Source organism: Oenanthe melanoleuca, chromosome 1A, assembly GCF_029582105.1.
Source record: "Oenanthe melanoleuca isolate GR-GAL-2019-014 chromosome 1A, OMel1.0, whole genome shotgun sequence".
NCBI lineage: Eukaryota > Metazoa > Chordata > Aves > Passeriformes > Muscicapidae > Oenanthe > Oenanthe melanoleuca.
Genome location: NC_079334.1, coordinates 55,917,226 through 55,934,885, shown reverse-complemented (window position 1 = coordinate 55,934,885; position 17,660 = coordinate 55,917,226). Strand labels below are relative to the sequence as shown.

The window sequence follows — 17,660 nt, the reverse complement described above, 5'->3', positions numbered from 1 at the left end:
CACGATGCTCTACTTCAAGCACAAACACGAGAACAAGCTCCAAAATCTGTTCCCACATGGTAAGAAACCTGTCCCTCTCTGAACAACTGCTGGAAATTTCCCTTTTTGGTAACAGAATGACAGAATTGTTAGGGTTGGAAGGGACCTCTAGAGATCATTCATGGGCCCTGCTAAGACAGGGTTACCTAGAGCAGGTCACGCAGGAACACGTCCAGGTGGGTTTGCAGTCTCCATGGAGCGAGCCGTCCCCGAGCAGCCCGTTCCAGCACTCCTGCCGCAGCGGCTGCTCCAGCTGCCCGTACAGCGGGCAGGGACGGGGCGGGCAGGCTCGCTCAGAGCCCTGCCTGACAGACAGAGAACGCAACGGCAGCCGTGCCAAGGGGCTTCTTGGAGCTCTGCAGCCCCAGCGCCCTTCCTGCTCGACACTCGGAAAAGAGGGAGAGCGGGGAGGCGGGACAATTAATCGGCACTAACGATCAGAAATGGTCCCCGCAGCTGAGCCTGGACGGAGAGAGCCGGCGATCCCAGCAGTGAAAACCTGCTCAGCAGCACAGCCAGTGTCACCCAGCGCTTCCGAAACTGACTGAACGCTGTCTCCCTTCAAACGATCCAGTTATTAAGTCAACTGCGATCCCTGCACGCCCCGGCACCCGGAGAGCGCTCCCCAGGTAGCGCAGAAACCGCGCGGGGGGCGGGCGCGCAGTCCCGGCCGGCGGCCCCTTCCACCTCAGGCAGACGGGGGCTGCCAGCAGGAACAGCTCCGCGGGCTCGGGGACCGGCCCCCGGGCTTGCGTGGCACCCACCCACCCAGGGCTTCCTTCCTGGCTTCCATCCCGTTTCCTCCCGGCCCCAGCGCGCCCCACCGCCCGGAGTGAGCGGCCCAAGCGCTCCGTGCGCACGCGCTCCGGGCCGCGCCTGCCCCGTACCGCGCACGGCGGGAGGGGGCCGAGCCCGCCCCCTGCGCCCGCCGGGCCGCGCTCGCCGCTGTCCCCGCCTGCCTCCGCCTCCAGCTCCGCCCGGGCGCTGGGAGCGGCGGCAACTTCCCCTCAAGTCCGCCCGGCGGCGGGGGGACGATGCGAACCAGCTGAGCGCGGCCCAAGAGGGGCGGGCGCGCCGAGGACGGGCAGCGTCGGCAGCAGCGGCAGCCCCGCCGCCCTAGCCTGAGCAGCCCGGCAGCCCCCGCCTCAGACCCCTGCCCTCCCCCGGTCGGGGCGGGAGCCGCCGCGGCCGTCCCATGTCCCGCAAGGCCAGCGATAATGTGGAGTACACGCTGCGGAGCCTGAGCAACCTGATGGGCGAGAAGAGGCGGCGGCAGGCGGACGGGTCCGCCGGCTCGGGCGCGGCGGCGGGCGAGCGGAGCCTCATCGCCGCCGAGTCCTGTTCCAGCCTCAACAGCGCGGCGTCGGGCGGAGAGCTGGAGCGGGCGGCGCGGCGCCAGTTCCAGCAGGACGAGACCCCCGGCTTCGTCTACGTGGTGTCGGTGTTCTCCGCCCTGGGGGGCTTCCTCTTCGGCTACGACACCGGCGTGGTGTCGGGGGCGCTGCTCCTCCTCAAAAGGGAGCTGAACCTGGACGCGCTCTGGCAGGAGCTGCTCGTCTCCGGCACGGTGGGCGCCGCCGCCCTGTCCGCCCTGGCCGGCGGCGTCCTGAACGGGCTGTGCGGCCGGCGGCCCTGCATCCTGCTGGCCAGCGGCCTCTTCACGGCGGGCTCCGGCGTGCTGGCCGCCGCCCGCGACAAGGAGACGCTGCTGGCGGGACGCGTGGTGGTGGGGCTGGGCATCGGTGAGTGCCGCGCCGCCCCGCCGCGCTCCCTGCCCCGCGGGGACGCGGCTCTTGCCGCCGGGGACAGCGCTCCCCCGGGGCGGGTTTAACCGAGCCGGGAGTCCCCCGTCCCTGCACGCCCGCAAGCCCCTTGCGGTGAAGCAGGAGGCGAAGTGGCCGCGGAGCGCCCGAGGTTGGGGAGCTGGCGAGGGCAGCGCTTGGCTGAGCGGGGTCCGGGGCGGGGTGCAAGGGACGGTGTGTGTGCTTGCCCTCCTCGATTGCATTACAGGTGGTATAGTCCTGCCCCGTTGCTGGGAGAGTTGCCTGGTTTCTGTACGAGGGGAATGGTCTCGCATCCTTTCTGCAGTTTCATCTTTAGGGTGGTCTGTCAGTGTCAACAGCGCACGCCGCAGGCTTTGCGTTTGAGAGGGTTCTGGGAAGGCAGGGGCGAGGAGGTCACGCCTGTCTTTCTGAACTGTAAATGCCTCTCTGCTGGTTCCCCGCATAGCTACACTTGGGCACTAAAGGAATGCCTCTGGGACAAGATGAGGTAGTAATCTCCCTGGTCTGAATGAGTTAACGCTTGCTTTGGAAGGCTTTGGATTCCCTGAACGTGAATTGCTGCTCTTTATTTGCCTTCCTATATGGGTTGCAAGCAGTGGGTTCTCGTAAAACTTTTTAGTTGTCCCGAAGAACTTCCAGTGATGAGGACTGTTTCCTCTGACCTATTAGACTGGTTTCTGTGTGGACTTTATCCTAAATATCCCTCAAATTTGGGTTTCTCTTCAGCTGCCATCCTATTTGGCAGTAATTGAATTATACTCATCATCTAAGATGGGCTGTATGTGGTTAATCAGAATCTTTATAGTAGGTATAATTTTGCATCTCTAGCTGAAAGCATAAGGACAAATTGAAAAGTAAAATTATTTTCCTGTGTGTAGCAAAGTTGTTTCTTAGCTATTGAATAATTTTCTGAGTCCTCAGGCTTGTTATACACACACTTTCTCTGATGCAAATTGTGGCCTTATTAAGGAAGAAAAGTTAGTGAGTCATAATAAGGGCTGTCAGAAATAAAATTGACTCCATCTATGAAGGCTCATGCTGGTTTTCCTACTGGAACAACTTTGGGTTACTATTTTGTTGCCCCAAGTTGGATGGTTCTTTTTAATTTTTTATTTTTTTTTTTTTTTTTTATTTTTATTTTTATTTTTTTTAATTTTTTTTTTTTTTTTTGTTTTGTTTTGTTTATTCAGGACTTAAGACTGCAGAGTGTTAGTAATAATGGTCATGATGTTCAGGAGGCAAAACTGAATTTGACTAAGAGATTGCACGGAGAACAGGAATTTTGATGGCAATATGTAGTACATATATTTAGTGGAAGATACTAAAAATCCCATATGTGATGTCTTTTTGTGGTTGTAAAGCTTGTCATGTTCCTTTACGGTAGCTGGTTACAATGACAATTTCAGGGGTGTAGAGAAATTGAATGGATGGATGGTTTGCTTGACTCTTGTGTGTGTGTGTTTTGTAGGGAGATAAGAGGCATGTTGGAATTGTCTTACAGTTGTGCAAATAAATGATATTCGAATTATTGAAGAGATATGAGACTTGGGATGTACTATAATCAACACATGAACCACAGAAATGAAAACTAGGAGCCCTAGATCTCTTGTGTGCCCTGGGGAGAGTGATCTCTCTTTGGCCTCTGTCCCCATCAGGGGCAGAGGTGGTGGTTATGCTGAGACTCTGGAGAGCTGAAGTAAGAAATGAGAAGTGTTCTGAGGATTTTGTAGCACAAAGACACTAATTGACATTTTAAAAATGTGACATTTCCTTTTTTTTTCAATTTTTTCAATTTTTTTTTTTTTAATCAGAGACTGCTCTTCTTTATGTGATGTAGCTTAGGGCCAGAATCAAAGCTTTACCTTAGATTGCTATGACTGAAGCATGACAAGAAAATCCTGGAATTGCAGAGTCCAATCCTAACATGGTTTGTTTTACAAAAGAAAAAAACCTGTAGTGTTCAAAGCTGTTCTCATGTAGCAAACTGGGACAGTCTCTAGAACATTAAATCCCCCACCAGAGGGAGCCTGGATAATTTCATGAAGGCATTAAAAAGTGGTGGAAGTTTTTTCTTTCCTTTCATCTCTTGGAGACTTCTGATTATCATTTTATGTCTGCCCAAAGTGAGCCAGAACTTCCTAGTGTTGGTGTTAGAAGTCTGTTCAGTAATGTGACACTTCAGTGATAGTACAAACTGCTGAAATGTGAGAGTGCAGTGGTGTAGTGTTATGAATGCTTTTCTCCCTGAAAACCAGTAAAAACCTATTAACTGTGTATAATTTTATACATTTCTTAGGTTTCTTTCCTGTAGCTTTTTGCATGCAAATTGCCCATCAACAGACCTACTCCAGATACTTGTAGGGTTTTTTGCATTTACTAAATGAATTACTGTGTGATGATCAGTACTGTGGTGCTGTAAAAGCAGATGTGATGTTCCTTCTGCCCTTGCTGGTGCAGGGTGGATCAGCATTAATTTTGTCTGTGTGAGAAAATGGCTATTTTTCTTGTGACTGTGATTTATAAAGGAGTACAGTTTAACTTTCAAGGATGAAAACCACAGGATATATGCTGAAATGAGGAACAGCTCTCATTTGTCAGTCTTGTCCATTTTTTACCATTTTCTTTAGAGCTGTTTTGAAATGGAAAAACTCTCCTTTTTTCTACAGCCATTACAGAATGAGATGTTTCTGGAAATAAAGACCTTCTCTCAAGGACAAGCCTAAATCCTCTTTTATTGTAAATGTTGAATAAATTTTTATGGTGGAAACTGTTATGTTCCTTTTCTGTTCCTCTTCCCTTCAGTATTAATATGAAATATAGAGAATGCATAAAAAGGGAAAACATATTCAGCATGAGCTTAGAATATCCTTAGATCTTTTCAGATCTGAATTTCTAAATACATAGTTCTTGACAGTTCCAGTAAATGGCTTAAGAGCAAGGTCATGGCCATTATTCCTTCCCACCTGCCCATTTCCAAACAGTTCTGGTGTCTTGGACTCTTTAGGAATTTGTCTGAGCCAGATATCAGGAATGCAACACTTGGACAGATATTCATTACAGCAAATGGGGGCAAAATTCAAACACTTAGGAAATTGGATTGCATGTACTTGGTAACACTTAGTATGAGCTTAACTTGGTAAAAAAGTCATTGGTACAAAGCATGTTTGAACCTTTGGCATCTGATAACGGTGAAGGCCTTCTCCTGTTGTCTTGTGTTGGCTACTGTAGTTTGTGTGCTTGACAGGAGAGCTGGGTCCTTCCCTTGGCTCGTGTTTGGTCTGTCCCAAAGCCTGAGGTCAGAGCTGAAATACTAAATGCTGAAATACTAAAAGCAAGAACCAGGCATGACTGGAGATGAGAGTTATTTCTACTGAAAACTTGCTGTCTTGAGAAAGAAGGCAGAGTGAGAAGAGTGATCACTGGGACTGAACACAGCAGAGACTAGAAAGGATAATGATAAACAGCCATGTTTGCAAAATCACTTCTTTCTAAGGCTGTAATCAGTGCAGTGTCCTAATCTGCCTGAACCCCTTGGCCGTGGTTTGCCAACAGCCACCTGTATGCAATGGGAGGAGTTTATTCTTCTGTCAGCTGGGGATGCTGAAGGTTTTAAGCTTACAGCTGGTGTAGGTGGTGTTGGCATGGTGCTTCAGGTAGTGAGTTGTTCAGGTTACTTTTTCAAGAACACTTTGATACCACCTGTGGAAGGAAAGCAGTTTGAGCAGGATTCAGGATGTGCCAGCATTAAGCTTGCTTCTCCATAGCTGATCTCTGTCTTGATGTACAATCATTAGCTGGATAATTGGATACTCCTGTCTTGTTTGGCATGCAGAATAAATGGTGCTCAATTAATGATCAGCTTTTCAGGGTTTTGTTTTCTTCCCGAATGTGTGGCTTAGGCATTACTTAATCTACATATTACCCAAGCTCTCATGAAAACAGAGTTACTTAGGATTACATTATGTGCATATTACTGAGTCTGCAGTGCAATGGGGGACCTGCCTGGTTAGGTGCCTTATCTTTTCCTTGACTCCTGTCTTTCATGCATGAGGTATCTTCACAATGTAAGCCTACTGCTCAGTGCTTGCTTTGTGCTCAAAATGACTGTAGTATTTTTTTTTTTAAGGCTGTATTTGAATCTGACATATGTAGTGCTTCTGGTAGCATCTTTTGACTACATATGTAGGTCATTTTCTGAGCAGAGGAAACAAGGTTGTACACAGAATTAGGCAGGAGTGAAAAGCTCTGGCATATGGTCGTGGCTCCCCTGGTGTGGTTGGCTTCTATTGACAGTAAGGCTCAACACCAAATGACAAAAATAATGAGATTTATCCAAAGGACTTCCATCATGTAATGCAAACTCTGTATTATATTTATAGTAGTTAAATAAAGGTCTGCCATGTAATCTGGACTGCTAGATGTGCTGTGGAAATACTAGAAAATAACTGGTATGACATGTTGCTATGTGTGCTAGGGTTTTTTTTTTTTTTTTTTTTTTTTTTTTTTTTTTTTTTTTTTTAATACAACTGAGCTTTTTCAGGTATTTTCAGTGTATTTTTTTCTTGGAAAACCAGATTAATCTTCTCATCCTCCCTCAGTAACCCAATATGGGAAGCTCTGAAGCTTCAGTCTGTTTTTTTAACTGAGTGTCCACCAGTGTTTTTTAAAGGAGCTTACACCTTGGTGCATTTTGGAGTCACCCTCAACCCCCAAATATGCTGTGCTGCTTCTGACAAATGCTTGTAATTTTCAGTCCAGAGGTTCATAGGCTATTTTTACCTCTGGAGACAGTGGTTTGTTAGTATAAGCTGGCAGTAGGGATGGAGGGAGATGGAGAGACAAATTTCTGGGTTGTTGCAATTGACTCTTGTTCTGTCACTGCCCACAGATGGTTACCCAAGCTTCCAGGATCTAAGCCTACTGACATTACTGTTTGTGCTCAGGATTGAATCTCTGCATCTTAATCTATTCTTGTGCAAAAGCATCTGGAAGGATACATTAGCTTCTGACTGGAGCTGAAATCTTCCAGGGTAGCAGGATTAATTTAAGATGAAAAACTGTATGTTTTGTAGTTGTCTAATTTTGTGTGCCTTGGACAGGATACACAGTGCTGTGCTCAGTTCACTGTCAAGTCAACAAGCACTGACTCCCTTATTGTTTTATCTGATGGTATAACACAAAAATCAACAATTTGCACATTAATGTTGCTACCTTGTATTTAGTGACCATTTCAGAATAAAGTAATTTCTAACAGAGTTATAGCTAAGAGAATTTTTGTATTTTTGATTCTTCTGGACACTTTAAAGTCATAAGGGAGGTGTTCTGGCCTTTTTGCTGTAGTTTTTATTTAGCTGAAGAAAGAAATTAATTCACATAGCTCATAAACCTTGACATTTGTTTTCTGTCTTTAAAACATGGGAATTTTTCTGAAATATTTTTTCCTGTACTTGGTCAAACTGTTCCATTAAAGCATAATACCTGTTGGATTATGAGTATCTTTGTTTATTTGAAAAAAAATAGAAAGCATCCATTTCATGGGTGACATAAATGGAAATTATGGTCTTACTCCTGATAAAAAGGCAATTTGAAGGAAGCTTGCAGTGTTAAACACAAGTATTTTCTTACCTTGAAAAATTCATGTGGGCACTGTAGGTGGTCTTATTTTCAAAATGCTTTGTTTGCTACAGGAGCAGGAGACCAGTGGCATCCACTTACAGTGATGTTAGAGACAGCAAATCATTCAGCTGGAGCTCTTGGGTCTGAGTGACTTGTTTGGCTGAAGTTTGCACCAGTCCTGTCAGCAGAGGCATAAGGCAGGATATCTGAGGACAGTGCAAACAGCAGATTCAAGGTGCTGGCTGCTGTCTCGTGCTGTGCTGTCAGAACTTGCACTTAATTTTGCCAATTGTATCCTGAGAAGCAATGAAAAAACCAAATCACTGAAAGGAGGGTCTGAAAAGATCTTTCTTTGTCAGTAGGTGTCAAGATTAATTATAGCAGATGTATGCTCTTAAGTGGGGTTTTATAGAATATATCCTATTTTGAAATACATTAATTTCTTTTAAAGGTAGCATTTTAGAATCTTAGGGATTATTAAATTCAAATATGGTAAGCTTTTGGGTTGCAAGTCCTACATAAGTCCCAAAAACTGGTGATTTCTGCTTAAGGTGGTTGGGCTCAAAGTGAGCAACTGTAGCTGTGTGGCATTATGGCACCAGAGGTATAATGGGCCTGATTGATAGCTTTGTTTGCAAAATTGTTTTATGGGTTTTCATTGGTGGGCTTTCACATCTGACCTGTACAATCAGTGTTTCTGGTGTGAAGCTTGTGAAGAGCCTGGGTCTACATTGAGCTGCTGGAAGCCTGAAACCAGTGACTGATGAAAATCAGGAGAGCAGAGTTCCACCTTTGGGCTTTTCTTTGCAATGATTATGCCTGTGAACAAGTATCAAGAGAAGCAGTTGTTAATTCTGTTGTAGAGGTTTTGTGTAACAAAGCTCTGGATGAGTCTCAAGCCATATGATTAGCTAAACTCTGTAAGTCTTTTGATTCAACTTGGGTGCAAACTCTTCTAAAATATATTTTGCACATGATAGTTGTAGAAATTAAGGTTTAAAAGCACACATTCCTGTTCTTTTCTGATCTTCCTCTGATTTGTTGTTAGATTTAGAATGGGTTTCATAAAGAATTTTTTCAAAGCAAATGCAGGTTCTGAAGGGGATTTTTTCATAGGTGGTTTCTTATTTTGGCTTTTATATGCCCAGTCACTGAACTTGGGTTTCTTAGCTTAAACAGTCTGTCCCTCCTTCCTTCACAAGTCCTTTCTAAACATGCTGCTGGCATGAATGAAATGCCACATGTGACCCCAAACAACACGCTTTCAGCTATGGAGTTGGCCAGTGTGTTCCCACTTCCCCCTAGGTTTGGTCTCTTATTCAGCTGAACAGTGAGGAGGTCTGCCTGTTCTGCAGTTGGGGACAGACTTCCTTTTTCCTCCTCCCTTTCAAACCACAGATTCTTGTTTGAAGTCCCCATGTGTGCTCTAGGGATTGCACCTGGGTTGGCTTTCTTTGGAGTTCTGCCATCATTTCATGTGGCTGTGTGGTAGTGAGCTCAGACACTGAAGCAGTTGTGTAACTTTAAAAAAAGAAAAAAAAAAAGAGGTGTATGTTGATTGATAAATGCAATTTTTTGCCTTTACCTTGGGCTTGTCCTTTTGCTGTCACTCAGGCGTTTTCCCCCCTTCCTCTGTAGATGGATTTTTTAGTTGTGTGTATTCAGGAGTTATCAACCCAGCTTCTCTGTCTGAACTTTTCTTTCACTCTCCTCCTTGATTTTTCTTTCAGCAAGAGAGCAGCTCTCTGGAGGAGGTTTGTCCTCTGTGACTAATCTGAAAGACTTCTTGGTTCTTTCTCATTAGAGCTGATATTTTCCAGGACCACGTGGCACTGACCTTGGGGCTCATCTTTTGTGAGTATTCTACAGCAGCAAGCATATTCTACTTCTGAGTGACAAGACAGCTTCCAAAAAAAAATATTTCCAGGCAGTATGGAGAACCCTGGTAATACCTGATGCTTTTAGCACACAGGCTGTCAGACACTGCAAGGCTGACCAGTCTTCAGCAGAAGTAAGGATTCCCTTTCTTCTCCCTGGTGGCCTGAGGCAATTGCTCCAGGCCTCAGTTCTAGAACTTTCTGATCTCTTTTCAATGCAAAGTATTTGGGAAGGTCTGAGTTCTTCAAGTCTCATCTGAAGTGGTGGCTTTGAGGAGCTCTCTAATCCAGTGAACAGCCAGCCAAGCACATACAGCTGCATGCTCAGTCCTGCACTCTCTGAGGCAGGAATGGTTGTCAATCAACAGATGATACACACAAAACCATGAGATGCCAGAAATGGTGGAGAACCTGCTATGTAAACAAAAATGTGTAGCAAAAATTGAAGTCACCTTGACATCACCCACATTTTCAGTCTAGACAAAATTAAATAGTTCTAGAAACTTGTACCATTTGTGGGAGCCCTATGGCAAGAGTTTTCAAGCCTTTTCCCAGAAGTGGGAGTTTCTGTAGGCTAACCTGCAGGAACAAGAAGTAACAGCCCTTTTGTTTACCTTTTTGTTTGTTTTGGAGCCTCATGTATGTGGTTTTCTCCACTGTTGCTTCCCTTGCAAGGGAAGCAAAACCAGTAATTACAGTTTTAATGTGTCTGTGCATATAATCACTTTGGAAAAAGATTGTTTTCCAGCACCTGGAAGTATTAAGTATGTGTTTGTGTTTAGCCACAGCTCTTCTACTTTTCTGCCTTTCTCTGGAAATACAGGGGAATGCATTCTGAGTTGGAAAGATCAGAAGAGCCTGCCTGGGGTTACACAGGTTGTATTGCCCACTGCTGTGGAGTGTATGGCCTTGTAAATGGGGCATGCGTTCTGGTGAGCACTGCTCTGAGAAACATCTAAATTGATTGCTGGCATGTGCCAGTGGAAGAAGCTTTTTAATTTCTATTTGCTCATAAGAAATTATCTCCTGTTTTTTCTCCTAAATGCTTGTTATGTGCAAGAACCCTACAGAGACTTGACCAATCTCCCTTTCTTAGTAACACTGGATAGTTCTCTAGGTATGTTTTCATAGTTTTAGCACTCCTACTCTTGGTTCACCAGATAAGAACTTTGAGCTTAGGCCTACTTGAAGGCGCCAGTAATTTGAACTTTAAATACATCTTGAACTGATCACACTCTTAATAAATGGGTGGATGTTGAAGTTTTTGCACTGGGTTGTTTGTTCTTGTTTGACTGCCTTCTTTCCTTTAAGTTGAGAGTCATAAAAACATGAAGGTGACCTTGGTGTCATTAAATAACTTCATGTTGTTAGGACTGATGCATTGCTGTCAGAGCAGAGCCATTGTTCATAAGCCATCAATTGCATTTATTCTAATAGAAAAGTTAAATATTGCTAGTATTTGAAAACAACAGCAATTGCCTTGATTCATGCCCTTGTCTGAGCTGTCTTCTGCAGTTCATCAGATCTTGCTTTTGCATCTCTCTGATTTCCAAGGGCAAGAAAAGCAGATCTAGAAGTATTCCTTCTTTTCCCTAGTGCAGTACCAGAGCAGAACTGCTGTGCCCAGAGGAGTGGACATGGTGCCATCCTGTTCTCATGCCTTGTGGTGCAGTTTAGCCTCCGAAACAAGACCAGACCAGCTGCTGGAATGGGCAGCTCCTGTTTGTATCCCTCTGATTTCCTCCCTTAAATTACCATTGATTCTTATTCCAAGCCTGTAATGGTACTACAATACTTGGTAGCTATCTGTGATTCTGTGGGGTTTTAAACTAATATTGTGAACATTCAAACATTATGACCCATTAGGTTTTACAACTCTAGTCTTGGAGGAACTTGCAGTACTTAACCTGGAAAAAAATAGAATTGTTGATTTGACTTGGTCATTAGCTCACAGAAATGAATAGGCAGTCAGGACTCAAAAATTTCTCTAAGCAAGTGTTAGGTGATCCTGATGCTGAAGACAACTAACTTCTGAGCATGTTGCAATTTTTTCTCATGCTATTGTAGTATAGGTTTCATATTCCAACTGTTAAAATTGTCAGCATTCCAATTGTAAAAATTATCAGAAGTTAGGAAAGGGGAAAAAGCTACTATCTTAAAGGTGACTAAAGAAATTTGGAAGCAAAACCTCTTAATTGAAGCTAATAAGTATACTTAAGAAAGTACTTAAGAGATTTTTATAGGGAAAGTTAAATTAAGATAAAAGCCATGACAAGAAGGGCTGGAGCAACTTCAGCAATCTAAAAAGATAACAGAAGCACAGAGCCTACATGAGGTGTTGGAGACAGGGAATATTTTTACTGCCTGTTTGAACATCTAACTGGAGTGCAAGTGGGAACAGGGAGAGCTGGGAGCCTACATTTTTGTATAGCTGGTGGAGGATGGTACACCAGAATCCTAAAGTCAGAGGACTCAAGTTGGAGTTAGTATTCCTTTGGAATCTACTTGTTCAGCAGGTGATAGTAGGAAAGAAATACTCATTCTTACAGCATTTTTTGTATGTTTAAGGTTCAGGTCAGTGTGCTTTCTTTGCTGTTCCTAGGTGTATGAGGACCTACTCTGCCTGTTGTTTTGAACTTGATTTTATGCTTGTAGCTGCCTACCTAGGAAGTTCTGTTTGTGAGGTTAAGTAGATAAAAATCACAGGGGTCCACCACTAAGTACTTGCTCTCTGATTTAGTTAGTTAATTTTTTTTAGGATTGTTGATTGGAGCTCTGATGGAGAATGTGGAGAGTCTAACATCTGAGGAAGGCAGTGTGGTAATGTTTGAACTGGAGCATGCTGAGCATGCAGGAAATAGTGGTTAAGTCCAAAGCTGTGTGTACTTTAAGCATGCACTTCAGCAGATGTTTGCATACAAGTGACCTTTTTTGTTTGTTCACAGGTCCTTGATTATTGCACTGTTGAGGTCAGTAGTAGCTATATCAGCACAGGAATGGGGAATCTGCCTGAGGGGAAAAGGTAAGTCTGGTTTTATTCACTATGGAGTTCAGCTAAGTCTTTTGCCTGGTAGACTCCCTGCTCCTGCATTAATCATAGGTGCTGCTGACCTCACCAGTTCAATTCACATTGGAACAGCTTGGTACAAATGAAATCCAAAGCCACCTGGGCAATTTTAGGATCCTGAAAATAGAGGTGGAAAAGGCTGAGTGTTTCACATAGACATTCATGATGTTTCATCCCAAAAAATCAATCACTGTGAGAATATTTTGAGCTACTACTTGTGTCTGGTTTTTTGCTGTGTGTTTTTCTTGGGTAGGAGGAGAAATAAAGCACAGATCCTTCCTCTTGTAATAATTGACTGGTGTGTTCTTGGAAAAATTCATTGGTGCATTTAGCAGAAACATGGGCACCCATTGAGTGGTGCATTACACAAATAATACTAACTTTCCTTTTAGTGAGTGGGAATGTACTAAGTTCTTGGACAAGTTGGATGAGAAGATACTATTTATCATAAAATCTAATGTTGCGTAGGGCACAATATTTGTTTGCATCTGTGTGGTCTGTGTGATTTCCTCTGTGCATCTTGTCATCCTTGCAGGTTTAGGACTTCTCTCTGCTCCTGACACCAGTCTGCAGGTTTTCTGGCTGGGATCCACAAAATATAATCGTGTTCAACAGCCTGTGTGCTTCTGAAAAAGCTGGAGTTTCATGGCACATTTTTTAGGTCATGCTTTGTTGTTTTACCTTCTGTTGTGTCTCTGATGGTGACTTTAGAATAAGAAGAGATACTGTTTGTGTTTTGGCTTTGATTCTGCCTGTTCTGTCCCCACCTACTCCTTCCCTTCATTCAAGAGCTGTCTGTTGTATCAGTCTGCAGGCCTCTCCCTGATTCAAAGTTAATTGCTTTCCTGACACCCATGTATATCTGGGCTATTAATCATTATCCTCTTAGATGTGGAGTGTTTCCTTGCACAGGAGCAAACAGTACTCTGAGCTTGTTATGCAGGAGTGCAGATAAAGCTTTTCTACATAGCTCAAGACCAGCAGTCCTGTCTTGGATCTTTAGCAGGATTTGAGCCACCTGTTTGGAACACTTGTGTTTAATCTATTCAAGAGCTAATTCTCAGTAATTTACCCTGTAGTGGTGAAACTTCTAAGGGACTGTGTGCATGTTTTCTGTGTTCCTTGTCTAGAATCTTAACATGCTTCTGGCTGACTTTCTAAGACTTTTAAACTGATACTTGAAGATAACACATAGTATTTATTTGTAAAAGTCCTAGTCATCTTCTATAGTATTTTGCTTACAGCAATGCTCTGTTTCTTGCTTGAAGCAAATGATTCAGCTAGTTGTAGTCAAACATAAAAATGCCTGTGTGCATGCTTCTCAGTCTCACACAAATATGTTCCCAATGTAGTTGAATCATCCAGAAGCAATGTATGGCTCTTTCTTTGGATTTCTATTTGTCCTGCATTATTAGCACTAAAATACATGTATCCCTAAAGCAATAATAGGTTGAGAAGTGTTTGCTTTACTCTGTCTCCTTTTCACAGTTGTTCTGAGTGTTCTTTGGTTTGTATTTCTATTTGTCAGCATTATCAGCCACTAAAATATATACATCCCTGAAGCAGTAATATGCCAAGAAGTATCTGGTCTGCTGCATTTCACTTTCATCCTCGCTCTGTGTGTTCTGTACTCTGGAAATTTGTCTTGTTACAGGGCCTGTAGGCATTGGTTTTCTAAGTCACAGTAAACTTTGCCAGTGCATGTGCCAGATGAGGTTGCCTGTTTTACAACCTAGAGCCAATTCCATTTTCTTGTCTGCTGTAGAAGCAATTGTAGCTAGAACACTGTTGCAAGAAAAAAAACCACATTCACACTGATACAAAGAGCTACAGACACAAAGCCTCAAACTCATCTTGCCATAACATTAAGTTTTTTGTGTAATGCACAAGCCTGAATGCAGTCTTATGTTGAAATAAGTAAAATTCATGCATGTGGTTGTTTTATTCTGTCACTCACTTGAAATACTGCAGTGAGGGTGCTGAGGCATTGGAACAGACTGCCCAGAGAAATTGTGGATCCACCCTGGAAGGAGCTAGTGGAAGGTGTCTCTGCCCATCCTGTGGTAGAGCAGTTGGAACTAGATAATCTTTAAGGTCTTCTCCAACCCAAACTATTCTGTGAACCTATGAATAAAAGAATGTCTGTTGTGCTCTTGAAAGATGTGACTTGCACAAAGTGTCTGATGCAGCCTTTTGCTGACTAAACCTAAGACTAATCTGTAATTCTCGTATTTGTCACTTTCTGGCATTTGGATCATCAAGTGACTCTGGTGCCTTATGCTTCCATTTTTATTTCTGTAAGGTGGAACTGATGTTTGCATTTTCAAAAGTATTCTTGGACTTATTTAAAAACAAATAATATTTTTTCTATCAGTCATAACCTGTACAACACCGCAATTTCTTTTAATGGACATTATAGTGTGATTTTCAATTTCTCAGGTAGTTTCCTCTGTGGTCAGATCCCTTCTCTGTCCCTCCTTGGTGTGTGTTTGGCCTGTAGACAGGCAGTACTGTTGGTGATACTTCTCTGAGAAGTCTGGTCTCAGGATGGCCAGGCATTCAGTCTACTGAAATGCAGATAAATTATTTGTAACAATTAATTTCTATTTAATGAAGTTTTAATTGTATTGTTTAATTATTACTTGATTTTGTAACTGTAGGTAAATCTACTTAACTGGAGATGCAAACTGTGCATTCCTAGATAAATATGTACAAATTGGCACATACTTATCATTGAGAAGAAAAAGATTGCCAAAAATCAGGCCACCTCTAAAAAGCATTCTAAAATGTATCTCATTGGAGTAAGGTAGACTTAACTTCCAGAATGTACTCTGACATGCTGTATCACTGACCGTGCTTATTCTTCAGTTTCTCCCACAAACCTGTTCTGTGCCTCATGGGCAAATGGCACAAGAGTCTTTAAAGGACTGCCACAAAATGCTTTTGGTAAATCATTACTGAGCTGGGGTTTTCCAACCTGGTATCCTGAAACACTGCTTAAAGAGTATGTGCATATTGGCAGTTAAAAAGTCCTTTAAACTGAGGGAGAACAACAGTGTAAACTCAGAATGAGAACTTGACAGTGTTTGAAAGGTAGATCTCAAGATGATGAGCAGTAGAAACTTGAAGTGCTGAAAGCACAGATTGCATTGGAAGCACAGTCCATGAGGAGCTGTTATATTATTACAGTAGGATACAAGTATTAGGGAGGAGGATTCTGTTATTAAGGAGGTTATCTCTGGTGACAGGAATAGTAGCATTCTGCTAGAATAGTGTCTTCTTTCCAACCTCATTGACAAAAGCCTGTCATCAACATGTATGCTTTCCAGTGGTTAGTAAAATTTTCTGGGGAAAATACTATGGTTTTATTATTTTCTTACTGTATGCAAGTATAAATAGTACAAACTGGGCAGGTAGGAGTAGCTAGTAACTAATTCAGAGATCCAGTCACCTATGAGCTGTTTTGTGCTTCATTGTAGGTTCCTAATACTTTATCAGAAGCTATCACAACTGGTTCCATTCTTACTCACAGTTACTTTGTTGGTGCTCAGTTTAATGATTCTTCCCCAGTTGAAAATTAATTCTGCTTTCTAAAGTTACTCTCCTGCAGTATTGTCAGCAGTCCCTGACTTTTGTTTTGGGAAATAAGAAAGAGGAAGTAGGCAAAAAATGTTTTAAAATATAAATAAAATAATTTTTAGTTTTGAGTGAAAATTCAATTATATGAAGCTAGGTTTTACCTTAATTGATGTTTCAATTAAATCTTGCTTTATGAAAACTTAATTAAAAAAATCAGGTGAAATGTGATACAGGGAAAATCAAGATGAGAGATAGTAATTACCTGATAGAGTTTCTTTGGAAAGAGTCCTGTGAGGATTCAGATATCCTTCCCTGCTCTGGTCTAAGACTTTTCAGTTATCCTCAAGTATGGAAATTTCTTCATAATTTTTTTTCTCAGTGTAAGTTAGTAATGCTGTAATCACAGGGCTTGCAAAATTTATTTTTCAGAGAGGTCCTGGACTCAGTTATTTTTTTCAGTGGTAGCTTGTGCATGAATCTTTTCCCTGAAAGCTTGTACTTTAAATGATAATATCATGGGTTTTTTGAAGGAGAATGTGCCTTCATTTTTAGCTATAAACTTTTCTGTTTTAAGGATGGAAGGAATCCACTTGTAAGTGGGATCAGGTATGAATGAGTTAAGATTTGCTACTCTGTAGTATCTGTGCCTCAAGTATAAAGAAGCTGGGTCACTTAGAGGATGGCAGACAGCACACTGAAGCAGTGGAGTATTTCATTGCCCAGCTTATTATCTGACAGCTTACACTGATTTATTGCAACTCTTGTAGTGCAAGTCACAGGAAAAGCAGATTTTATCTTAGAGATACTTGCTGTATCTGTGTTAATTGGAATGGGACTGTCAGATATACTTTTAAAATTGCAACTCCTAATTTTTCTCAAAATTTCTCATTTTCACTATTCTTTCACTGTATAGGGGCCACACAGCAGACTGGCAGACAGGAGAATCAGTGCAGTGCCCTGAGTTGCAGAATGGCACTTCAGATACTCATCTTTATTTCCTTAATCTTTAGGTCATCTAGAGTTATCAAAGTCTTGTATCACTTTATGAGGTTTACCTAGAGCAGTGGAGTGTTTTGCCAGATTTCTCTGTAGGCTGACTTGGAGTTCTGCCTGAATCCTGCCCTGTTAATGTGCCTGGAGAATGAAATAGGGCAGGAAAGAGCTGCTGTGCAGTGGGATCTCAGGAGCTGTGCTCAGTGCTGAGTAACGACTTAACAAAATGCAAAGTAAACGTTGAAGTAAAGCAGCTGTTACCAGAATTACATTTGTTGTTTGGAAAATGACTGTCCATCACAATGCATCTAGAGAACTGCAAGTTGATAAAAATTGAAAGTCATGAGAGCAGCATTTCCCAGAAAGCTCTTTGGCAGTCCGTTTCCCTGACAAAATTTAACAGTAATTTCTTTCCACCTCAGCATCCATCCACTCCTGGTTGGCTGAGGCTTCCTCAGCTTTTTGTCCCTTAGGTGTTGGTAATGGAGTAGTTGATCTCTTCCTTTTTTCCCTCTTAGCACTTGACACTACTGTCTTGCATTTTCCCCTCTCAAGTGCTGCAGACTCGTTCTTCACTTGTAGCTTCTTTTTTTTTTCTGTCAGTATAAGCCCCTGGTAGAAGTAAATACACATCAAAAGTTTTTAAAGTAACCTTGTATCCCTTGACATCTTGAATACTGCACCATGGGTGCTGCAGTTGTGCTA

At 42.9% G+C, this 17,660-nt stretch overlaps 1 protein-coding gene across 4 annotated transcripts in view; it reads left to right on the top strand.

Annotated features, from left to right (window-relative positions):
* The first annotated feature begins 960 nt into the window (after positions 1–960).
* The window catches only part of SLC2A13 (solute carrier family 2 member 13), a 153,172-nt gene continuing 136,472 nt past the window's right edge, over positions 961–17,660 (top strand). For 2 of the 4 annotated variants that reach the window (XR_008842526.1, XM_056513492.1), the window contains exon 1: positions 1,137–1,781. Coding sequence is in view for 3 of the 4 variants with exons in the window: in XM_056513492.1 (XP_056369467.1) it covers positions 1,235–1,781 (547 nt within the window). In the remaining variant the exon portion in view is untranslated. Of the gene's footprint in view, positions 1,782–17,660 lie in introns of all 4 variants that reach the window. The other 2 variants (XM_056513481.1, XM_056513502.1) reach the window with 2 other exon arrangements.